The sequence below is a fragment of the Erpetoichthys calabaricus genome, chromosome 12 (assembly GCF_900747795.2).
Source record: "Erpetoichthys calabaricus chromosome 12, fErpCal1.3, whole genome shotgun sequence".
In the NCBI taxonomy this organism is placed as follows: domain Eukaryota; kingdom Metazoa; phylum Chordata; class Cladistia; order Polypteriformes; family Polypteridae; genus Erpetoichthys; species Erpetoichthys calabaricus.
In genome coordinates this window covers 149,732,003-149,752,548 of record NC_041405.2, presented here as the reverse complement: position 1 = coordinate 149,752,548, position 20,546 = coordinate 149,732,003, and the positions used below count along the sequence as shown (strand labels likewise).

The 20,546-nt window shown below is 37.6% G+C and overlaps 1 protein-coding gene across 1 annotated transcript in view; it reads right to left on the bottom strand.

Annotated features, from left to right (window-relative positions):
- LOC114663188 (apoptosis regulator BAX-like) overlaps nucleotides 1–20,193 on the bottom strand; it is a 29,227-nt gene extending 9,034 nt beyond the window's left edge. Inside the window, exons 1-2 of the mRNA XM_028816940.1 lie at nucleotides 20,148–20,193; nucleotides 16,596–16,692 (exon numbers count right to left, since the gene is read on the bottom strand). Coding sequence (XP_028672773.1) covers nucleotides 16,596–16,692; nucleotides 20,148–20,193 — 143 coding nt within the window. The remainder of the gene's footprint in view (nucleotides 1–16,595; nucleotides 16,693–20,147) is intronic.
- Nucleotides 20,194–20,546: the final 353 nt, after the last annotated feature.

Sequence of the window (20,546 nt, the reverse complement as noted above, 5' to 3'; positions counted from 1 at the left end):
GAAACAGAGTAGGCGATGGTTAGTAACAATTTATAAATATCACATCACTTATATTTTAGTACTAATAACTAACAACAGAGATGTAGTAGGCATAGCTAATCAGCAGCTCTAGTCAGAGTATTCTAAACTGAAGTTGTGAGTCTTCAAACTTGGATTTAAAAGCTAAGACTGAAGGGGCACTTCTTAGAGTAGCAGACAGACCATTCAACAGTTTTGGGGTTCTGTAACTAAAATCTCATCATAAGCAGATTGGCATCTTGAGATCTTAATGTGCGCTCCTTTTTTTTTTTAAGTAATGATTGTAGCGAGAAGGTTGTTTGTGCCAAATGTTATTTGTGAACTATATTTCACAAAGCCAAGCCATGCAATTCAGCTGAGAGAGAGAAAGAGAGAGGCTGCCAGTAAGATTGACAAGTGACAGTTGTGGGTCAGCTTAGGGAGATGGGCAGAGAACATGTGAAGGACACAGACAAGTTGTCTTGGGAAGTGCCGATGTCTGTTTGGCCAATATGGTTAAAAAACCCAGAGTCTGTGAAGGTATTAATGACCATCCAGTTCTTCTGGTGGTTGCCCACATCTGATATGAATTCTATGAAAATTTAATTAGGTGAGTGTTTATAATGATGAGGATCCAACACAATGTTAAAACTGTCTCACTATGCCACCAACATTCCTCGCTAGATGGGACATCTGATTTGTCAGCATTCTTCCACTTGGCTGAGATGTCCCTTTGCTTCTCTCTGGCCTGAATATGTATGTATACAGGATTATGCATTATATTCTGGGAATGAATGTTATCTTTAAAAGCAAGTTAAATACATATATCTCTTTTTGTGCCATATTCCTCTGTTGTAATTATTTTCCACCATATAAAATGTATGGTATTGGTCCTAGTCAATTCTGCATCAAAAAAAACACATTTAGGGGAGAAAGAGCACTCTGTCCTGGATACAATGATATGTTCAGATAAGTGAGTAGGGCCTTGGTCATTTAAGGCTTCATATGTCAAAAGGAGGAATTTGTAATCTGCCTTAAGCTTAACTGGGAGCCAGTGTAAGGGCTTATGAACGGGAGTGATGTGTTCGTAATTACTTGTCCTTGTAATAATTCTTGCAGCAGCATTTTGAATTAACTGAAGGCTGTATACAGAATGATTTTAGCAGCCAGTTGGTGCAGTGGTAGTGCTGCGGCTTTGAAGTAAGGAGATTGTGGGTTTGCTTCCCGGGTCCTCCCTGTGTGGAGAGTGCTTTGAGTAGTGAGAAAAGCGCTATATAAATGTAAAGAGTTAGTTAATTCTGCATTGCAATAACTAATCCTGTGAGAAATAAATGCACAAATTAATTTCTCAGTATCCTGCATATTTAGAAAATGTCTTCAGTTTCCAACATTTTTAATTTCTTTTTTATCTTTGTTCAAAGAAAAGTAGTTCTCATTCATCTTCTCCTTTAACTCACAAACACATCTTCTTCTTTCGGTTGCTCCCATTAGGGGTTGCCACGGCAGATCATCATTTGGTCTACAAGAAAGGTATGACTGTGTGTCATCTGCATAGGAGTTAAAATTAACGTTATGCTTTCAAAAGATAGCTCCCAGTGGAAGCATGTAAAGCGAAACAGTAAAGGTCCCAGTACTGAGCCCTGTGGGACACCATATCTAACTTCTGAGTGTAATGATGGAGTACTGTCCGCATATATCTATACGTACTGGAATCGATTTGATAAATAAGAACTAAACCAGGCAAGGACATTGACTACAATCCTAATGTCAGTTTCCAACCTGTGGAATAAAGTAGAATGGTCAGAGGTACGAAACACCATACTTAAATCTAACAACATAATTACTGTGGAATTTCCTTCATCAGAGGATATCAGAATGTCATTTACAACAGGTGTTAGCAGTTTCTATACTAGGACCAGTGTGGAAGCTAGACTGGAATGTCGCAAACAAATTTTGATATATAGGGTGAGACTGAAGCTGATTGGCAACTACTTTTTCAAATATTTTATAAAGAATAGGCAAATGTGAAATGGGTCTGTAATTATTAAGATTATGTTGGTCTAGGTAGTACATAGGAACTGCGTCATTCAATAATGAGCTATTGATAATGCTAAGAATAGGTGCCGCAAGAACATCCATTGAGCTTTTTACTAGTTTTGTTGGAACTGGATCTAAGGAACAAGTAGTAGGTTTCATTTTGGAAATTAAAGTTCAGATTTCCTATTCTGTTAAAAGATTAAAATTTCTAATGTGGTGTATGCAAGAAGAGAATTTTTCATTAAAGAAGTTCATAAAGTTTATAAAGTCTGTACTGCTAATGTCTGTTAGTTGTTCTGTACTGTACTTCGGAATTCCCATTTGTTAGATTAGCCACTGTTCTAAACAGTACACAAGGATTACTATTGTTGTTATCTATTATTTTAGAATAGTAGTCTGAGCAAACTTTAAAGAGAAATTTTTAATACTTTTTAACACTCCCTGTCCATGCAATTTGAAAGGCCTGCAGTTTTGTTGTTCTCCATCTATGCTCCAGTTTTTGACACTAACTTAAGAGTTTGAGTTTCTATGCGCTTTAATCACTTTTGTTTTAAGGTGAGTTACTGTATCCAGAAGGTCTCTCAAGGTCGCATTATAATTCATATCATATCGTGTGTTAGCTGATCTAAATTGCTTTCCATGATTACATCTGAGTTTCTCAAAATATCTACAAATTTGGAGGGAGAGTTACTAATCTAGATTTTACACTGTCATTGTTTTAATCTGTGAACGTATTGGTAAGGGCAGGACTAGATCAAATATAATTAAGTAGTGATAAGAAATATCTTCATTTAATGGAGTAATATTTAAATTTCGAATTTAAACTGTGCTATAATTATATAAAGCTATAATTAGATCTAATGTGTGGTTATGACTATGAGTTGGACTGTTGACAAAATCCTACTGAATTTAACAAGTAAAATATTTCCCAAAAGTGTCCGTTTCCACATCAATGTATACAATAAAATCCCCCTTCAACAGTACGTGATCATAATTTATAGCTATACCAGATAAAAGGTTGTCAAATTCAGCCATGAACAATGAATGAAGCAAATTCTTTTTTACTTTATTCCCTTTTAATAAACAGAATTAGGTAGAATCCATAAGAGTCACAAGCCACCTCCCTTCATTCTTCCTGCGGTGCTGCCTCCCAGCTCAGAGGGACTGAGCGAGAATGGGAAAAAGAGAAAAGCAACCTAATAAAACACATTCTGCACAATCTGAAACCCCATCTCCCATCTTCCAGCAACATAAACCTGACATAACTGTCATAGACAATTCAGTATATATTTAAATAAACAAAAAATGTTTGTTACTAACAAATGTATTTAGAGGACCTCCAAAAATAAAATTTATCAATGAAGGAGAAAATGGAAAATAAAGTTCTGTTTATAAAAATTACAAATGTGAATTTGAACAGTTCCTCTTCACAATACTAATCACTTAAAGAAAAAGTTGGCATACTCACTTTCGTAACAGCATTTCACCTGTGCTCAAGATCTCATTTACAATTCCTGCTAAAGAATAAATATACAATAAATTAGGAACGCCAATGTAGCATGTAATTCACAGCTCATCATTGTTTAAAAATATATATCCACATGAACGAAATTAATTAAAAATTGAGATGACATTTGCAATTTGGTATGAGGTACACAGAACTAACAAGATGAACTTTTTCAAAATGAAGTATTAAAATCCTGTTAGGTAGTTACTATGTAAATTAGCTACTTTGGAGAGGTTGGGGAATCTCCTTTTTTAACTAAATCTTCTTTTGTTCACATAACTTGTTGTAGCCCACGCTGGATATACCTGTACACTTCAGACCAGGTTGAAGATGAGAGCAAACAGCACTCTTAAAGTATTAAGATGTTGAGTTTCGTGTGCTGCCACCTAACTTAGGAACATGAATAATCCTGCACTCTGATCACTTGCTTCAGTTGGTGGATAAACTCTTTGTTAATGTACAGAGCACGTGCTCCATGCTAGAGTAAGTCCTTTCAGTTTCTGAGTTTCTTTATCCAGTGCGTTCAGACAGTATTCAGATTTCTTCACTTTTTTCACATTTTGTTATGTTAAGTCTTATGTTAAAATGATTTCATTTTCCCTCATGAAACAACACCTTAACACCCCAAAAATGACAAAACAAAAACAAGATTTTAGAAAGAATTGCATATTTATTGAAGCACTTATTTCAATCTACTTTGCCTGTGATTACTGCCTGAAGTCTTCTTGAGTATAACATGACAAGCTGTGAATTTTCTGTCATTCATCTCTGCAGATCCTTTCAGTGCCACATTTCCTCCAGACATGATGCTTAGAACTGAGGCCAAACAGTTCCATCATGGTTTTATCAGACCAGGGAATTGTGTGTCCTTTAGGTGCATTTGTGCAGGCTTTCATGTGGCTTTTACTGAGGAAAGGCTTTAGTCTGGCCACACTTCCATAAAGCCCAGTTTGGTGGAGTGCTGCAATGATGGTTGTCCTCCTGGAAGTTTCTCCCACCTCCATACAACTCCGCAGTGACCATTGGGCGATTGCTCTTGGTTGTTACAAACTCCTTACATTTAAGAATTATGCAGGCCGCTATACTCTTGGGACCTTAGGAAAGATACTCACCTATATATATAATCATGTCCAATCAACTGAATTTACCAGTGGCACACTAAACAAGGTAGAGAAACATCTCAACGACGATCAATAGAATGAGATGCACCTGAGCCAAATTTCCACTGTCATAGCAAAGGGTCTGAATACTTGTCAATGTGATATTTCAGTTTTTTATGTTTATTAAATTTGCCAAAATTTTTAAAATCCTGTTCTCGCTTTGTCATTCTTGGGTGCTGACTGCTGCTTGATGAGGGAGAAAATCAGTTGGAATACGTTTTACCTAAGGCTGCAACATAACAAAATGTGAAAGAATTGAAAAGGTCTAAGTATGCATCAGTATGTAAATTCAATCTGAAATTTATTCAAAGCAGTTATTTTGTTTGCTACTTTCAGGCCCATACAACTTTTTTTTTTACATCTTTGTTGATTTATTTTTTGATTTTTAAATACTGAACAAGATTCAAATTGAGTGTCTAAGTGAGAGTGGCTGAAGTGGCTTGAATAGCTTTATAGCATGTGTATGAAATGGATGTATAATCTAAAAAATGGCAAGTTAATATGATGAGTAGGGACTGGACACTCAGGCCTTATTGTTTTATTATATTGCAGATACATCAGCTTAGTTCTGAAACTCAAATCAAATCAAATTTTATTTGCCACGTACAATTCTGCACAGTACCACCCTCTGGTGATGCATGTAATGCGCTGATAAATGTTTGGGATTGCACTTCTGAAACTAGCCTTATTGAAATTACCAGCGACAATGAGGTCTGCATTCAGGTCATCATAATGAGTTTCTCATACAGTTCTGTCTGAGCAGCATCAGTGTCTGCATGAGACAGAATGTACAGAGCTGTCAAATTGACCAATGTAAATGCCCGGGAAAGATTAAATGGTCTGCAATTAATCACCTGGAGCTCCAGATCAGATGATCAGTAACATGATAAAATAGCTAAATTCCTGCTATCATACCAGTTGTTGTTAACCATGAGACAGACACCTCCACTTTTCAATTTGCCAGACTCCTCTGTTCTGTTCATTCAGCAGGCCAAATCGCATAATCCGGTACCAATGGAGTCGGTCATGTCTCAGTGAGACAAAAGATGTTGCAATCCCAAATGTCTCGCTGGTAATTTATTCTTGCTAAGATGTCGGCCAACTTGTTTTCCAATGACTGGACATTGATTAGTAGGACACTGAGCAGCAGCGACCTGTTTCACACTCCTATGTATTCCATGAAATGTTTCCTTTGGGTGTGTGTGTGTTGTTGTTGTTACCATTTTTCCAGAGGATCTCGGCCAAGCTGAGTCAGAAAATACGGAGTGAAAAAGCTGATGTCTGATCCTATGTTTATTAGAGCCTGGTGATACCAAAGTATCAGGTGTAAAAAAAAAAAAAAAGCAAAAACACAGTCTGATCAGAGCTGGCAGAAGGGCAACCATAGCTGGACAATTTTGAAAACTGAGACTTTAAAGAATGTTTAAAACCTTTATTACTTAAACTAAATCCTTTTCAGTTTTACCAGCCACTTTACAACATTTCATTCTGAAGTATTATCAATTAACATGTCAAAAAAAAATATGTCAGAGTGTCAACCTTCGATTCCTCATCCACAAAGCACCACTAGTTGCGCAGTTATTTTCACGTCACTTACAGACCAATCAAAAATTAATCCAGCAAATCACTGCCCACTTGCTTATCAGTTTACTTTCTCTCCCTCTTTCAGATTTGGTCTTCTGGATCTTTGTACTAATTCCCACCACAGACCCATTGACCCTTCAGCATGGAAGCCTTGGAGTGAGTGTCTCTCAAGTTACACTACCATCACTTTGTCCATCATCTCTACATACAAAGATGACCTCCAGTCATCACTAACTTACACTGTACTGCATATGATTCCATTCTGCAATCAGTTTTATAATCTTGCTTTTTTATAATAATATGAACCAGTAAATAAAAATAAATTGCTTAAACAAGCCTGAACTACCTGAGCTGGCTTCAGCAAGCCATCTCCAAACCCAACAACAAAAGATTTCCTACTTCTGACAGTGTTCTGACTTCTTAAAAGTATAAAGCCCCAGTTCACAACAGCATAAGCAGAAGTATAGGGATAACTTACAAATTGCAACATACTTAAGCAGCTTAATATTTTTAGCACAGTTTAGTGTTCTACTAGGGGGCTCTGCCCCCTGCTCGCTTCGCTCGCCAACCCCTGGTGTTGGGAATGACAAAGAGCGTGATGTATGAATGAGATATAGAATAGTGTGACGGTGTAGATGATGCAAATAGAAAGCACCCAATAAAGTGTGTGGCACAGTGTAAAGGTTTATTTGAAAATTTGTTTGTACACGCCGTTTAAGTGTAAAAGGTAATTCCAGCTCAGAACTTGTAAGGTCATTTAAGATGGTTATTGTTGTGATCAGAGTCAAGTTTGTCAGAGCTTAGAAAGAGTTGTGTCTTTCCAGGAAGTAATGGAATGACTTGGGTATTTATGTTTTCCACATTAATATTTTTTGGACATAATATAGTGCGTTGTGTTAAAAGGGGCATTTGGTCTAATGAGATTGCTGTTCCAAATCTCTCTGTAACTAAGTCGTCGCAGATAAAGGCTTGAGGAATTGTAATAATATGTGGGTGAAGTCCATCTGTATTGGTGAGTGTACCATCTCTCAGTTGTAATAAGCAATTGTTATGATCTGGTTCTGGACATCGTATCTTTTTTACTAACTGTATCTTTTGAAAGCAATGCCAATTGTCTGCGTATTTTAAGGTGCACTGAACAATAGCTGAGTGAATGGTATCTGGAAGAATAGCTAATCACTGTCTAAAATCTCCTCCTCATAAAAGTACCTTTCCTCCAAATCGAATATTATTATTCATAAACGTTTGTTCATGCCATTGAACATTCATCAATAAACAACATTTTTTCAAGACGGATGTCACGTGCAGTGCCACCGTTAATGTTCATAGTGGATACCGATTTGTAGGATCTAATGTAGTTGATAAAGATTTCACTTTCAGGTACATCGTCAGTTATAAGCTTCTGTAGATATTCAGTATATGAATGTAAAGAAGGCAGTCTAATTTGACCCTCTTGACAACAACGTGTAAATGTATAACTTGTATTGCCAGTTGTTTCTTCAGGGAAGTGAACTAAATGACAATGATTGCAAATGACATTCATTAATCCGAATGAATTTTCCTGGTGTATGTTTTGCTTGTGCCGTTTGAGAGGCGCGTTGTTGCATGTGTAGTATTTGGGACGTGTTGTTTTGGAGCTGTAATCGATTTGCCTGTGCTGTGTGAGAAGCCCGTTGTAGGCTTCGCTGCCATTAACGTATGTCTGAGACGGGAGGTGTTTCGTTTTGAATCCGTGCCTGTTGCGATGCAGTACTTTGATTGATAGTTTGCGTCATGTGGATCTAGGATGTAGATTTGTGCATATTAAATGAACTATTGTAGGATCTAATGCAGTTCATAAAGTTTTTACTTTTAGGTACAGCGTTAGTTAGAAGCTTTAGTTGAGGTTTGAGTATTTGGAGTCGAGTCATTTTTTCTTTTAGAAATATGGATAAGTAATAAGGAGTATTGCACTCACTGTTAATATGGAGCCTTTTCTGTGGTTGAACGGTTAATAGTGCCTTATTGTAATGAGATCCACCTATGCTGCATAGCCGTCTATTTTGTTGTTTCTTTCGTGTTCGTGTGTTTGTTCCTGTTATCCTTTCCTTTTCGTTTTGTACTGCGTATTTTAAGGTGCACTGAACAATAGCTGAGTGCATGGCATCTGGAAGAATAGCTAATCACTGTCTAAAATCTCCTCCTCATAAAAGTACCTTTCCTTCAAATCGAATATTATTATTCATAAACGTTTGTAGAAGTTTATGAATGGTGTTGAGTAAGTGACTTCATGCCATTGAACATTCATCAATAAACAACATTTTTTCAAGACGGATGTCACGTGCAGTGCCACCGTTAATGTTCATAGTGGATACCGATTTGTAGGATCTAATGTAGTTGATAAAGATTTCACTTTCAGGTACATCGTCAGTTATAAGCCTCTGTAGATATTCAGTATATGAATGTAAAGAAGGCAGTCTAATTTGACCCTTTTGACAACAACGTGTAAATGTATAACTTGTATTGCCAGTTGTTTCTTCAGGGAAGTGAACTGAATGACAATGATTGCAAATGACATTCATTAATCCGAATGAATTTTAGTGGTGCATGTTTTTCTTGTGCCGTTTGAGAGGCGCGTTGTTGCATGTGTAGTATTTGGGACGTGTTGTTTTGGAGTTGTAATCGATTTGCCTGTGCTGTGTGAGAAGCCCGTTGTAGCCTTCGCTGCCATTAACGTATGTCTGAGACGGGAGGTGTTTCGTTTTGAATCCGTGCCTGTTGCGATGCAGCACTTTGATTGATAGCTTGCGTCATGTGGATCTAGGATGTAGATTTGTGCATATTTGCGTTGTTGATTTGTTTCAGGGTGCACTGTTCCAATGCGATGCAGTATTTGTGCACATATGCGAAAGTAGTATGGGCCATTGCCTTTTGGTGGCCTGATATTTACTCTGGTATATGCAAAAGCAAATGAACCATTGTAGGATCTAATGCAGTTCATAAAGTTTTTACTTTTAGGTACATCGTTAGTTAGAAGCTTTAGTTGAGCTTTGCGTTTTTGGAGTCGAGACATTTTTTCTTTTAGAAATATGGATAAGTAATAAGGAGTATTGCACTCACTGTTAATATGGAGCCTTTTCTGCGGTTGAACGGTTAATAGTGCCTTATTGTAATGAGATCCACCTATGCTGCATAGCCCGTCTATTTTGTTGTTTCTTTCGTTTTCGTGTGTTTGTTCCTGTTATCCTTTCCTTTTCGTTTTGTACCCGTGACCGTGTATTCATGACTTGTTTCTTTCTCAGCATGCGAAATATGGATAAGTAATAAGAAGGATCGCAGTCACTGTTAATATGTTTCTTTTTCTGCAGTTGAACGGTTAATAGTGCTTTATTGTAAGGAGATCCACCAATGCTGACACCTATGCTGTCTAGTGTGAAGGTGTTGTTCACTTTAGAATATGTGGCTTTGGGTGTCACTTCTTATGGATGTGTGTGTGTGTGTGTTGGGGGGGTTGAGGATTGTTGTCGCGCGAGCGTCTTCTTTCTTTTTGTGTTCCTGTGTCTTGTTTGAATCCCCCTCTTTGTGTGTGTCCCGTCCCTTGCTTGTAGGGTCTGTGGGGTGGTTTTGTGTTCTTTTTTTTGTGTTCCATGGGCTTGTTGAATCCCCCTCTTGGTGTGTGTCCCGTCCGGTGCCTGTAGGGGGGGGTGCCTTGCTGTTGTGCGCGAGCCTCTTTTTTTTTTTTTTTTGGGTCTAGTTTCGTGTGCAATGTGTTTCGTGCTTTGCTTGCGTTTGAATACTTTTTTATGTGCTGTTTCCTTTTTTCGGTGCTCTTTGCGCCTCATTTCTCAATTTTTCCTGTGCTCACTCCTTTTTTCTGTGGTCTTGTCCGCCTCTCGCGGCCCCTCATCCGCCTCTCTCGCCCTCTTCTATCCGCCTTTCTCGGCTCCTCAGCCGACCCTCACGGACTCTTTTTGCGCCTGCGCAGTACGTCTTTTTGCAGCTACGGCCCATTGCCGGATGTGCCTGCGTCCATCATCCGGTTTAGCATTCTCGGTTAGTAATATGGATATTTTAATAGATTCGTTACACATATATACACATTCTGGATAGCATCATGTAAATGAAAACATATAACAATCCTCCAGATATTTTAATGTAAATATGAATAATGTTAAATGAATTTGCACTACAGGCAGGTACTTTTGCAATGCCGCTCTGAATGTGTAACTTATCCAAACTCTCCCCCAGCTTCTCAAAATGAATTTCAGACAAAGGACAATGAGTCCTTCACCAAGAAGGTGCCTGTGTGTGCGATTTCTGCCTGCTCGCCTTCTGTCTAATGTCTTTCTTTTTCTTCAAAATATTCAGGAGCATTTCCCTTACTTGTTCCTTTACCAGGTTTATAAAATATTGATCCTTGCATATTTTATTCAAAAAAAACAAAAAAGACACCAGTAAAATATATTAGCATTAATTATTTTTTTAATATTGTATTACTTTGAAGAAAATTGAAAAGTGAATAAATACTGTATATCAAAAGAACTCTGTTTTTATTCTTACATAATGAACATTGTTGAAGGATGATGTATCTTGCAATGTGATGTAATCTTAAATGTCTTATCAAATCTGGGAGTTTTATGCGCTCACTCCAAACCCGAGACCTACTTGCATAGTGTTTAAGATGTGAAAGAAAACCTGACTGGCAAAACCCATGAAGACTGCACCCAGCGTGGAGTTTAAAGCCATCACTCAACAGGTGTACTTTATCATTTTAAGCTTTAAAATAGCAGGCTTCTTTGTCACAGGTTGAATGGTGTAATGATGTTACAGCTCTGGTAAGGAAGATCTTAACTACAAAATCTATGTGAGAAATTCTATTCAATTTAGAGATTGAAATTTGTAACAGCTTGGAGTTTAAGAGTGTGTAACTTTAAGCATACAATACATTATGAGAAGCAGGGAAACTTTTTACACAATTTTTACAAAGTAAGGTCTAGAAGTTAAAGGACTATTCTGGAATTTTTCAAGTCCCAGTTATTTTTTCACAAACCCAGTATATTCGCGTTTGCCACACAAAACTGTGTTCTAAAGTTAAGCAGTTTATTTAATAAATATGTATATATTTAAATATACATCCATCCATCATTCAACCCATTATATCCTAACACAGGGTCACGGGGGTCTGCTGGAGCCAGCCCCAGCCAACACAGGGTGCAAGGCAGGAAATAAACCCCAGGCAGGGTGCCAGCCCACCACAGGGCACACACACACACCAAGCACACACTAGGAACAATTTAGGATCGCCAAAGCACCTAACCTGCATGTCTTTGGACTGTGGGAGGAAACTGGAGCACCGGGAAACCCACGTAGACACGGGGAGAACATGCAAACTCCATGCAGGGAGGACCCGGTCTCCTGTGAGGCAGCAGCGCTATCCACTGCGCCACCGTGCTGCCCTTACATATACATGTAAATGTATATCATGATCTGGGATGGCAAATAGCTGTTCACAATATAAAACAAATGCCATTGTTCATGATTCATTCAGACTAATTTCATCTATTAATTTTCCAAATGAAATTACATTCTAAAATAAAATTTTTATAAAAAAAAAAAAAAAAAAAAAAAAGGACTCGCTCGTGTTACTTTATAATGGAGGTAATAGACACAGGTCATAGCGGGAGCTGATGTTGTTTGTGAAACTGTTTTGTCAGCCTGATTTCAAGTACATGGTTGGAATAAAAATGCTGACTGGTTGTTCACCGGTGTGAGTGTCCCTCTCTGAATATTTGTATACCTGTCTAATTTGGAGCAATGGGAGCAAGGCAACTGGTTTTTCACTTGCCTCACAGCTCGGATAAAAGGCTTACATTATTTATACTTCTGTGTTGAGCCACACCATAGGCTACGCCATCAGAAGAAGTTTATATTTCTCTGTCGTACCATGCTGCAGGCACATGTCTGAACACAAGTTGGCAGTGTTTGTAGAACACAAGAAAAACGATTGATCCTTTTCCTGTTTATATTCTAATGTGTTAGGCATGTGCATTTATTTGTACATAAAAAAAAAGTTTTTCCTGAATCTGTTCCATGTTTATTTCAGAACAGCAGAAAATAAATGGAAAATGTGCTTCAGGAAATACATAGTTCCCAAACTGGTCAATCAGAGTCGTGGGAGTTTGCATGGGGTCTGCGTCAGTGTTACGATAGTCACATTTTTGAATGATTTTGATTTTTTTTCCTCCAAAATGTGACAACGACACAGCATGATCTGTACTTCTTATTTTACGATAAGTCTCCAGCCAATTTGCATTACACATGCGCCCTTTGCCAACTAAAAATGACTTTTACGACACAGCCCAATTTGTACTGCGTATGTGTAATATTTTATGACACATGTCCCTACCCCAAGTTACATTGCGATTGCAAATCATTTCCGTATTGCCATCTGATTCTGTCTACAAATGTATTTTCAAGAATTCATTTTATTCATAAATTCAAAAGTACAAAAATACAATAATACGACAAAAGATATACACAACAATGCAGAAAAAACTTGTAAATGTCCATAGTTCTAACACAATAGAAAAAAAAGAAAAAAAACGTGGGAAGAGGCATGTTAAGGGGTCTCTTCAAACAATTTAATATCAGCAATAATATTCAGCCATTTTTTCCAGATTTCTTTTTCATATACTTTAATGACTTAAAGTACAATATAAACACCTTATTAAAAACTATACTCGTGAAGGTTGAATTAGGATGTATTTACATTTATGAATAAACTATTTCCCTAAAATAAACAGGGCATTTAACAAACACTGAACCTTCTTATCTTCTATTAGAACCCCAAAGAGAAAGGGAGAGACGTTTTAGATGTAACCAGTCAAACAAATCATCCATCCATCCATCCATTATCCTACCCGCTATATCCTAATTACAGGGTCATGGGGGTCTGCTGGAGCCAATCCCAGCCAACAAAGGGCACAAGGCAGGGCGCCAGCTCACCGCAGGGCACACACACACTAGGGTCAATTTAGATTCGCCAATTTACCTAACCTGCATGTCTTTGTTCTGTGGGAGGAAACCGGAGCGCCCGGAGGAAACCCCCGCAGACACGGAGAGAACATGCAAACTCCACGCAGGGAGGACCCGGGAAGCAAACCCAGGTCTCCTAACTGCAAGGCAGCAGCGCTACCACCGCGCCGCCCCAAAGAAATCATTCCAAAATGAATTACTGTAAGGGCATGAGAAAAACAAATTGTCTCTAGTCCTAATATCCATTACACAAAATATGAAATTATTGTGATCCCTATTAAATCTATATCTAAGAAACTCTCTTGAGGATATTTGTCATTAAGTATTTTATAATGAACCTCTTTAGCTTTTGGGAGCAAAGGTAACTCCAAAAACATAACTAAAAATGAAATAAATTTCTACAAAACTGCATAGGATAGAATTGTTTTGTGTAAATCTGATACGTTACTTTATTTTGCAAAATGTTATTTATAAAATCTTAATCATCAAGTAATAAAGGTGCAAAATCAGGGGGTGAATCTAAGTAACGGACCGTGTCTTGAAACATCACAACAAAAGAAGCTGGAATTTTCTTGATAAGAATATTATATCGTTTCTGACTTCATGAGAAGTTACATTTTGTATAAAGCAGATCAAAGGGTAACAGATTACCTCATTCATCTAATAAATGAGAAACGGACCAAAAGCTCCTCTCCTTCTGATCAGTAAAACATATTTATTTTTATAAAAAAATAAATCTACAATTCTAAGTAGAAATATTGTGTGGTTGCCTCGCAGTTAGGAAAATTATAACTTAAAACTTGGGTGGCACAGTGGCGTGGCGGTAGTGCTGCTGCCTCGCAGTAAGGAGACCTGGGTTCACTTCCCAGGTCCTCCCTGCGTGGAGTTTGCATGTTCTCCCCGTGTCTGCGCGGGTTTCCTCCCACAGTCCAAAGACATGCAGGTTAGGTGGATTGGCGATTCTAAATTGTCTCTAGTGTGTGCTTGGTGTGTGGGTGTGTGTGTGTATGTGTGTCCTGCGGTGGGCTGGCACCCTGCCCGGGGTTTGTTTCCTGCCTTGGTTGGGATTGGCTCCAGCAGACCCCCGTGACCCTGTAGTTTGGATATAATGGGTTAGATAATGGATGGATGGATGGAATATTGTGTGGTGTGAAATTGCTTCCAATACTTGAGAGCTTGTCTATGAAAAGAGGACAATATTACAGGTACTCTTTAAATGGAAAAGTCACAGGACAATAACAATTCAGTACCACCCAGCTTTTTGAATATTCCTCTTGAAACAAAATACCTCACGGTATCATTATTTGTTATAACAGATTTTAACAATTTGACCTTTCCTTAAAATCCCATTAATGCAATCAAAGTCGATGGCTTGTAAACCACCATCTTGATAATCCTTCACCAAAGCTGCTTTCTTCAAATTTTAGGTCTTTCTTTTCCCAATAAAATCCAAATTTAGTGTATTGATTGTTTGTAAAGCCTTATTTGAAATGGAGAAGGAATAAGCTGGAAATCTTGAAATGCTCTCGATTTTAGTTACATAAATCCAACCAAGAAGGGAAAGATCCCTGTATAACCATTTATATATTCTGGACATACATTCCATACGTTTATTGCATATGTTCAAGGTTTCACTTCATCTGGTATCTTTAGTAATATACACCCCTAAGTATTTAACTATAGATTTAATAGGAATATCATATGTTGTTTCAAGATGTTAATCATGAATTGCTAGTAGTTCAGTTTTTCTTCAAATTAAGACATAAGCCAGAGGCTTTTAGAAAATAAATCTATTAATTGAACAGCCTTTGGGATCTGATCAACAATTTTCAAAAATATGTATCATCTGCAAATTGGCTTATGCCAAAAACATTCAGCTGTTTAATGAAGTTTTTTTTTACAAGAATAGCCAACATTTCTGCTGCAATTAGAAAAATAGATTATCTTCGATTGGCATTACCCACACTCCACTAGACTGGTTCAGATCCTACCTCTCAGGCCGCTCTCAGTTCGTTCAACTTAAAACTTTCACATCCCAACCCACCGCTGTTACTTCAGGTGTGCCCCAGGGCTCTGTCCTGGGGCCCCTCCTCTTTATTATTAACTCCTTCCCCTCGGCAATATCTTTCGTAAATATAACATTAACTTACACTGTTACGCTCATGACACCCAGCTCTATCTCACTAGCAAACCTACTTTTTCTTTTCCACCCTCCTCGCTTGACAGAAATTAAATCCTTGTTTTCTTCAAATTTCTTAAATTCAATAGTAACAAAACATAGGTTCCCCTCATTGGTACAAAATCAACATTATGCAAAACTGATCATTTTTCATTTGTTTATTGATAATTCCTCTGTCTCCCCTTCCCCAAAGGTTGAGTCTGGGTGTCATCCTTGATAGTACTTTATGCTTTCAGTCCCACATCAATAACATCTCCCGGTCTGCGTATTTCCACTTGCGTAACGTTAATCGCATTCACCCCTCCCTCACTCTCCACACCACTGCTCTCCTTTCTCATAGCCTTGTCACTTCTTGTCTCGATTATTGCAATTCCCTTTACTTTGGTCTTTCTCACAAAACTCTTTATAAGCTTCAACTGGTCCAGAATTCTGCTGCCCGCATCATTACTAGAACCCCCTCTGCTCACCATATCATTCCCGTCTTGCAACAGCTTCACTGGCTTCCAGTTAAGTTCCATATTGACTTCAAAATTCTTCTGTTAACATTTAAGGCTATCCACAACCATGCTCCTCCATATCTGCTTGGCCTCCTCCATGTTGCCATTCCCTCCCACATCCTCAGATCCTCTTCCTCCATCCACTTGACTGTCTACCTCGCCCATCTTCCCACCATGGAACTCTTACCAGCTTTGGAACTCACTAAACATCCGAACTTAGAAATATTGATTCATTCTCACTTTTCAGATGTAAACTTAAAACTCATCTGTTTAAGACTGCTTTTTCTCTTTGATTATAATTGCTCTGCCTGATTTTAATTTTTGTATATTTTTTTGTTTTGTTTATAATGTGTGTTTTATCTATTGTTTGGTGTCCTTGAATGTTTAGAAAAGGTGCCTATGATTAAACAAAATGTATTATTATTATTTTCATGATAATAGGAATTAAAGCATGTATTAAACACGGTGGCATGGTGGCATAGGTGTCGCCAGTTTGGAAAACCAAGCCGAAAACTTGCATACACAATGGATTGAGCGTGCATGGCTTTACGCCAAGTTTAGTTTTTATACATCGCGATGTGAGCAGGGAAACAGGTGTACCTCAAAATTGTTGTGCGTACGCACTGTTTATACATGAGGCCCCAGGGCTGGTGGCATAGTCGTAGACAACCAGCACCTTGGCATTTGTGCCTTTGTAATGGTCTAGCCTCAGCAAAACTAAATTGTTTCAGACAAAAATAGTTAACAAAACCTTAGTATTATGCATTGCTGAGTAACACAGATGTATATAATGTCAGTCTCTTGTTGCAAAGAAAGACAGTATATAAAGTATTTAGAACAAACAAACAGAGCTTACAAGATAACGTGTGCTCAATTCTACCTATTACATTTATGAATAAAATATTTTCTAAATAATATTAAAAAATGTATCAGATATACAGTAATATAATTAACAGATCTGTTCTCATAAATAGAAACAATATCAATTTCAATTCTTCATAAACAGCATCAATACTTTTAACCTAAGTTAGTGATAGAGCAATTATTGTATTTTACTTATTTCTCTACTTTACTAATAAGAGAGTGTCAATAGCGTTTATTATATCAGCATTTGGTTCCTCCTTCACATTTTCAGAAAGCGTGCTGTGTTTATCCTCTAATATCGCTACTTTTTTCAAAGTCAAACAGAGTAACAGCATCAAACATTGCTTGAACTCCCACTAAGCCATCTGAAGAAAGTACAGAGCCCAGAAGACTGTAACTGGGATCTCCTTCCGAAGTTGGAGTAGACTGAACTTCTTTTCTCGTTTCTTTGCAAATTTTCTTAATCCTTTTTAGGCATTTTATCAACTTCTGCTATATTTGAACTATTTCATCTGGTATAGTGACTACAAGGAAATCATAACAAAGCTCTAGGAAGCTAATGAAAACTTAACTATGTTGTATGGTTGTATAACATAAAAAAATACATTTTGTCAGCATAAAAGAAATGGAGTTAGATTACTTCCAAAAGTATTTGTCTAAGTAAAATGCATTTTGTAAGCATGAGTTACATTTTGAGTGTATTTTGAAAGCAAAAGTTGCATTTTGATCGCATTATGTAAATGCAAGTTACATTCTGAGCATGAGCAATGCACTTGGCAAGTGCTTTGCGGTCATGTGATATTTGGCAGCGTTCTGGCATGGCATCACTGGCAAAATTACTTGAAAGTGAAAACAGCAAGTATATATATATATATATATATATATATATATATATATACTGTATATGTATGTGGTTTTTGTTAAACACATTCTATATATGCACTGGGACACATCAGTCATATAACCTGAGGTCATTGGGTGTTAAAGTTCTTTCGACACCCTCACACCAAATTATTTTCATTCTTTTAGCATGATGCAAACAGAACCTGGATTTGTCCGAACAATCAGCTTCTTTGCCCAGGATGACCTAACCCTCAGTGTTTCACTTTTCACATCATTCTTAGTAAATCCTTTAAACAACTGTGAAGGAAACACACATGATAACAGCTACTTAGGAGATGGAAGAGCCAGCATGCCTAGTGGCAACTATAATGATATATTTAAAGGCACCAAGGTCAGTTGTTTTGCAAATGTCAATACTTAATTAAGTAGCACCATGGACATATGAGGCTTGGCATATTGGACTTTAGATTTTGTATAAAGGTGGGTGTGTAACTTAAAATTTTCAGCTGAGTGTATGTGAAATAAATCCTATAACTTAATTTGAATCCTTAAATGTACAAAATATGCATAGATTTGTTTGCTTGAAAAGAGTACACCATGAAAGTGCAGTGGAAATGTATTGAAAATTATTCATGCAATTAATATTTTATATTGGCATAATTTAGCTAATTATGTTAACCTACTTATGTTCAAGCCACGTACTTGAATGTAACATTGTTGGTAGACGGGACCTGTCACAGTAGCATTGGAACGATGCTTGATGGAGTGCCAGTCCATCGCAGGGCAAAATAACAAACACACACACCAACATTGCTGAGTTGTGAGACAGTATAACCAGTTATGTAAAACATGCCGTCTCCAAAAATAAAAAAATTACCAAGCACGAAACGGTTTCTGAACCGAATCTAAACGAATGCTGCTGTCCTACGGAGACGACGTTTGGTTGACTTGGTTTGACAGTGTATGCACAACATTCACTACACGCAGTAATAAAACCCAATAATCATATTCCGCTTTCAGATACTAAAAGGGCACGCCACTCATGGTGACTTCTTCGTTAGCTGAAAAGAGAGGCAGGCACCTCCTGCACCCTTTTAAAAAGTCTGTTGTTTAGAATAATTCTTCGTCTTTCTTGACAACGAAAAAAACATACTTCTAGTTAAGAGTCGTGATTCATGAATAAACCACGCCTTCCCATTTAGAGGTGGGGAAGGAGGTATGCAGCACGATAGTCTGGTTAGTATTGACTACACCCATTGGCTAAAAGAACAAAGTCCCGCCCTTGCCTCGTTGCTTTCGCGCTCAAATAATTTTGACAGTTTTGACAGATGCTACGCAACTATGCTACCAGATATCATGTGACCGCGAAACACTTTCAAAAAATGCGCTCAAAACGTATTTGGCCTTTCAAAAGGCGTTTTTCTCGGGCACGGATTTTTGGCCGTTTAAAGGCCCGTTACTTCATAGAGATATCGAGAGTCCTGAATTTTCAACAGGTATAAGTCAGCCTAAATGGTCGGACATGTTAATCAGTTATAATAAAATAAAAATAATAATAATTATTTACATTTATATAGCGCTTTTTCCACTATTCAAAGTTCATAGCTACAGCCCTAGAAGTTAATTTCTTTAGAAGTGAAACTGTAAAATGAGCAACCGCACATTTGTCCATAAAACTGGAAAATAGTAAAACCGAAAAGTTGTCATATGAAAAATTTTTCCTCACACCATAACCAGTTGCTAACTTGAAGATGTACTTACTACTTTCACTGGCTGCACACATCTCGGCTATCTTATACAACAGAGAAACTTCAATTGACAGATTTCGGAGAGGAGGTTGAAGCATTAAATGTACTGTACCGTTACGTTTTCCGGACCAATGGCACGCACGACATAGTGTCACGGGACAGTAGCGCGCGCTCTCGGGCTAATATCCCGGCTGTACGGATCAATTATTTGCCGTGCATTACAGGTTACTGAGGCGCCTTTACACACTCCATAGCAGGCCGGGCTGAGGAGTAGTGTGGGAGCCCTAATCGCACTGGACGTCCATTACAATATCAGGGGCATTAATACGTTAAGTGCAGTTGCCTTTATAACACTTTTTTTTCTTCTTCTGAATTTAATCAGCATTGCACCACAATACGTAATGTTTGCAATGTTTGAATTATAAGCAATGTGAAGTGTTAAGTGTTAGTTCTGTAGTAAAAACTTTTTTTGTCCCAAAGGGGTCGTGTATGACACTTTTTTTTGCAACAATTTCTCCCCCTTTAACTTGTTTTTCACGTTATACGTGAGTTAAGGTACGTGTTTAAAGAAAAAGTAATTAACTCCTGTCGAAGCACCGTGAGCCCAATATGCTGCAAAATGTGAAGATAAAGTATTGAGTGTACAGTACTGTACTGTTACGTTTGACTTCCACCCCAGATAGCAAATTTCATCTGGCCCAAATCTGGTCCACTTACCACATGGATTGATGGCAATAGAGTGGACCACATCCGGATGCCGCATCCCAGCCAAAACAAAATTAAACTCAGCCAAACCTGCCGAAGTCTGCCCAACATTGAACCAGATGAAAATTAACTGGGCCTCATGTGGGCCACAGGTCAGATTTTCACTTTGCTCATTTAAATATATAATTTTATATAATTTATAAATTATAAATATAATTATACACCCTAGTAATATAAGTAGTAGTAAATATGGAGTAAATAATAGTATATAGTTATAGTTCTATACTATATGACTATAGTATTACATATAATACTATATACTATTACACTAAGTTACACTATTACTTATTTAAATATCAATTATTTACTCCTACTTTCCATATATGCTGTCCGACTATTATCTACTGCATA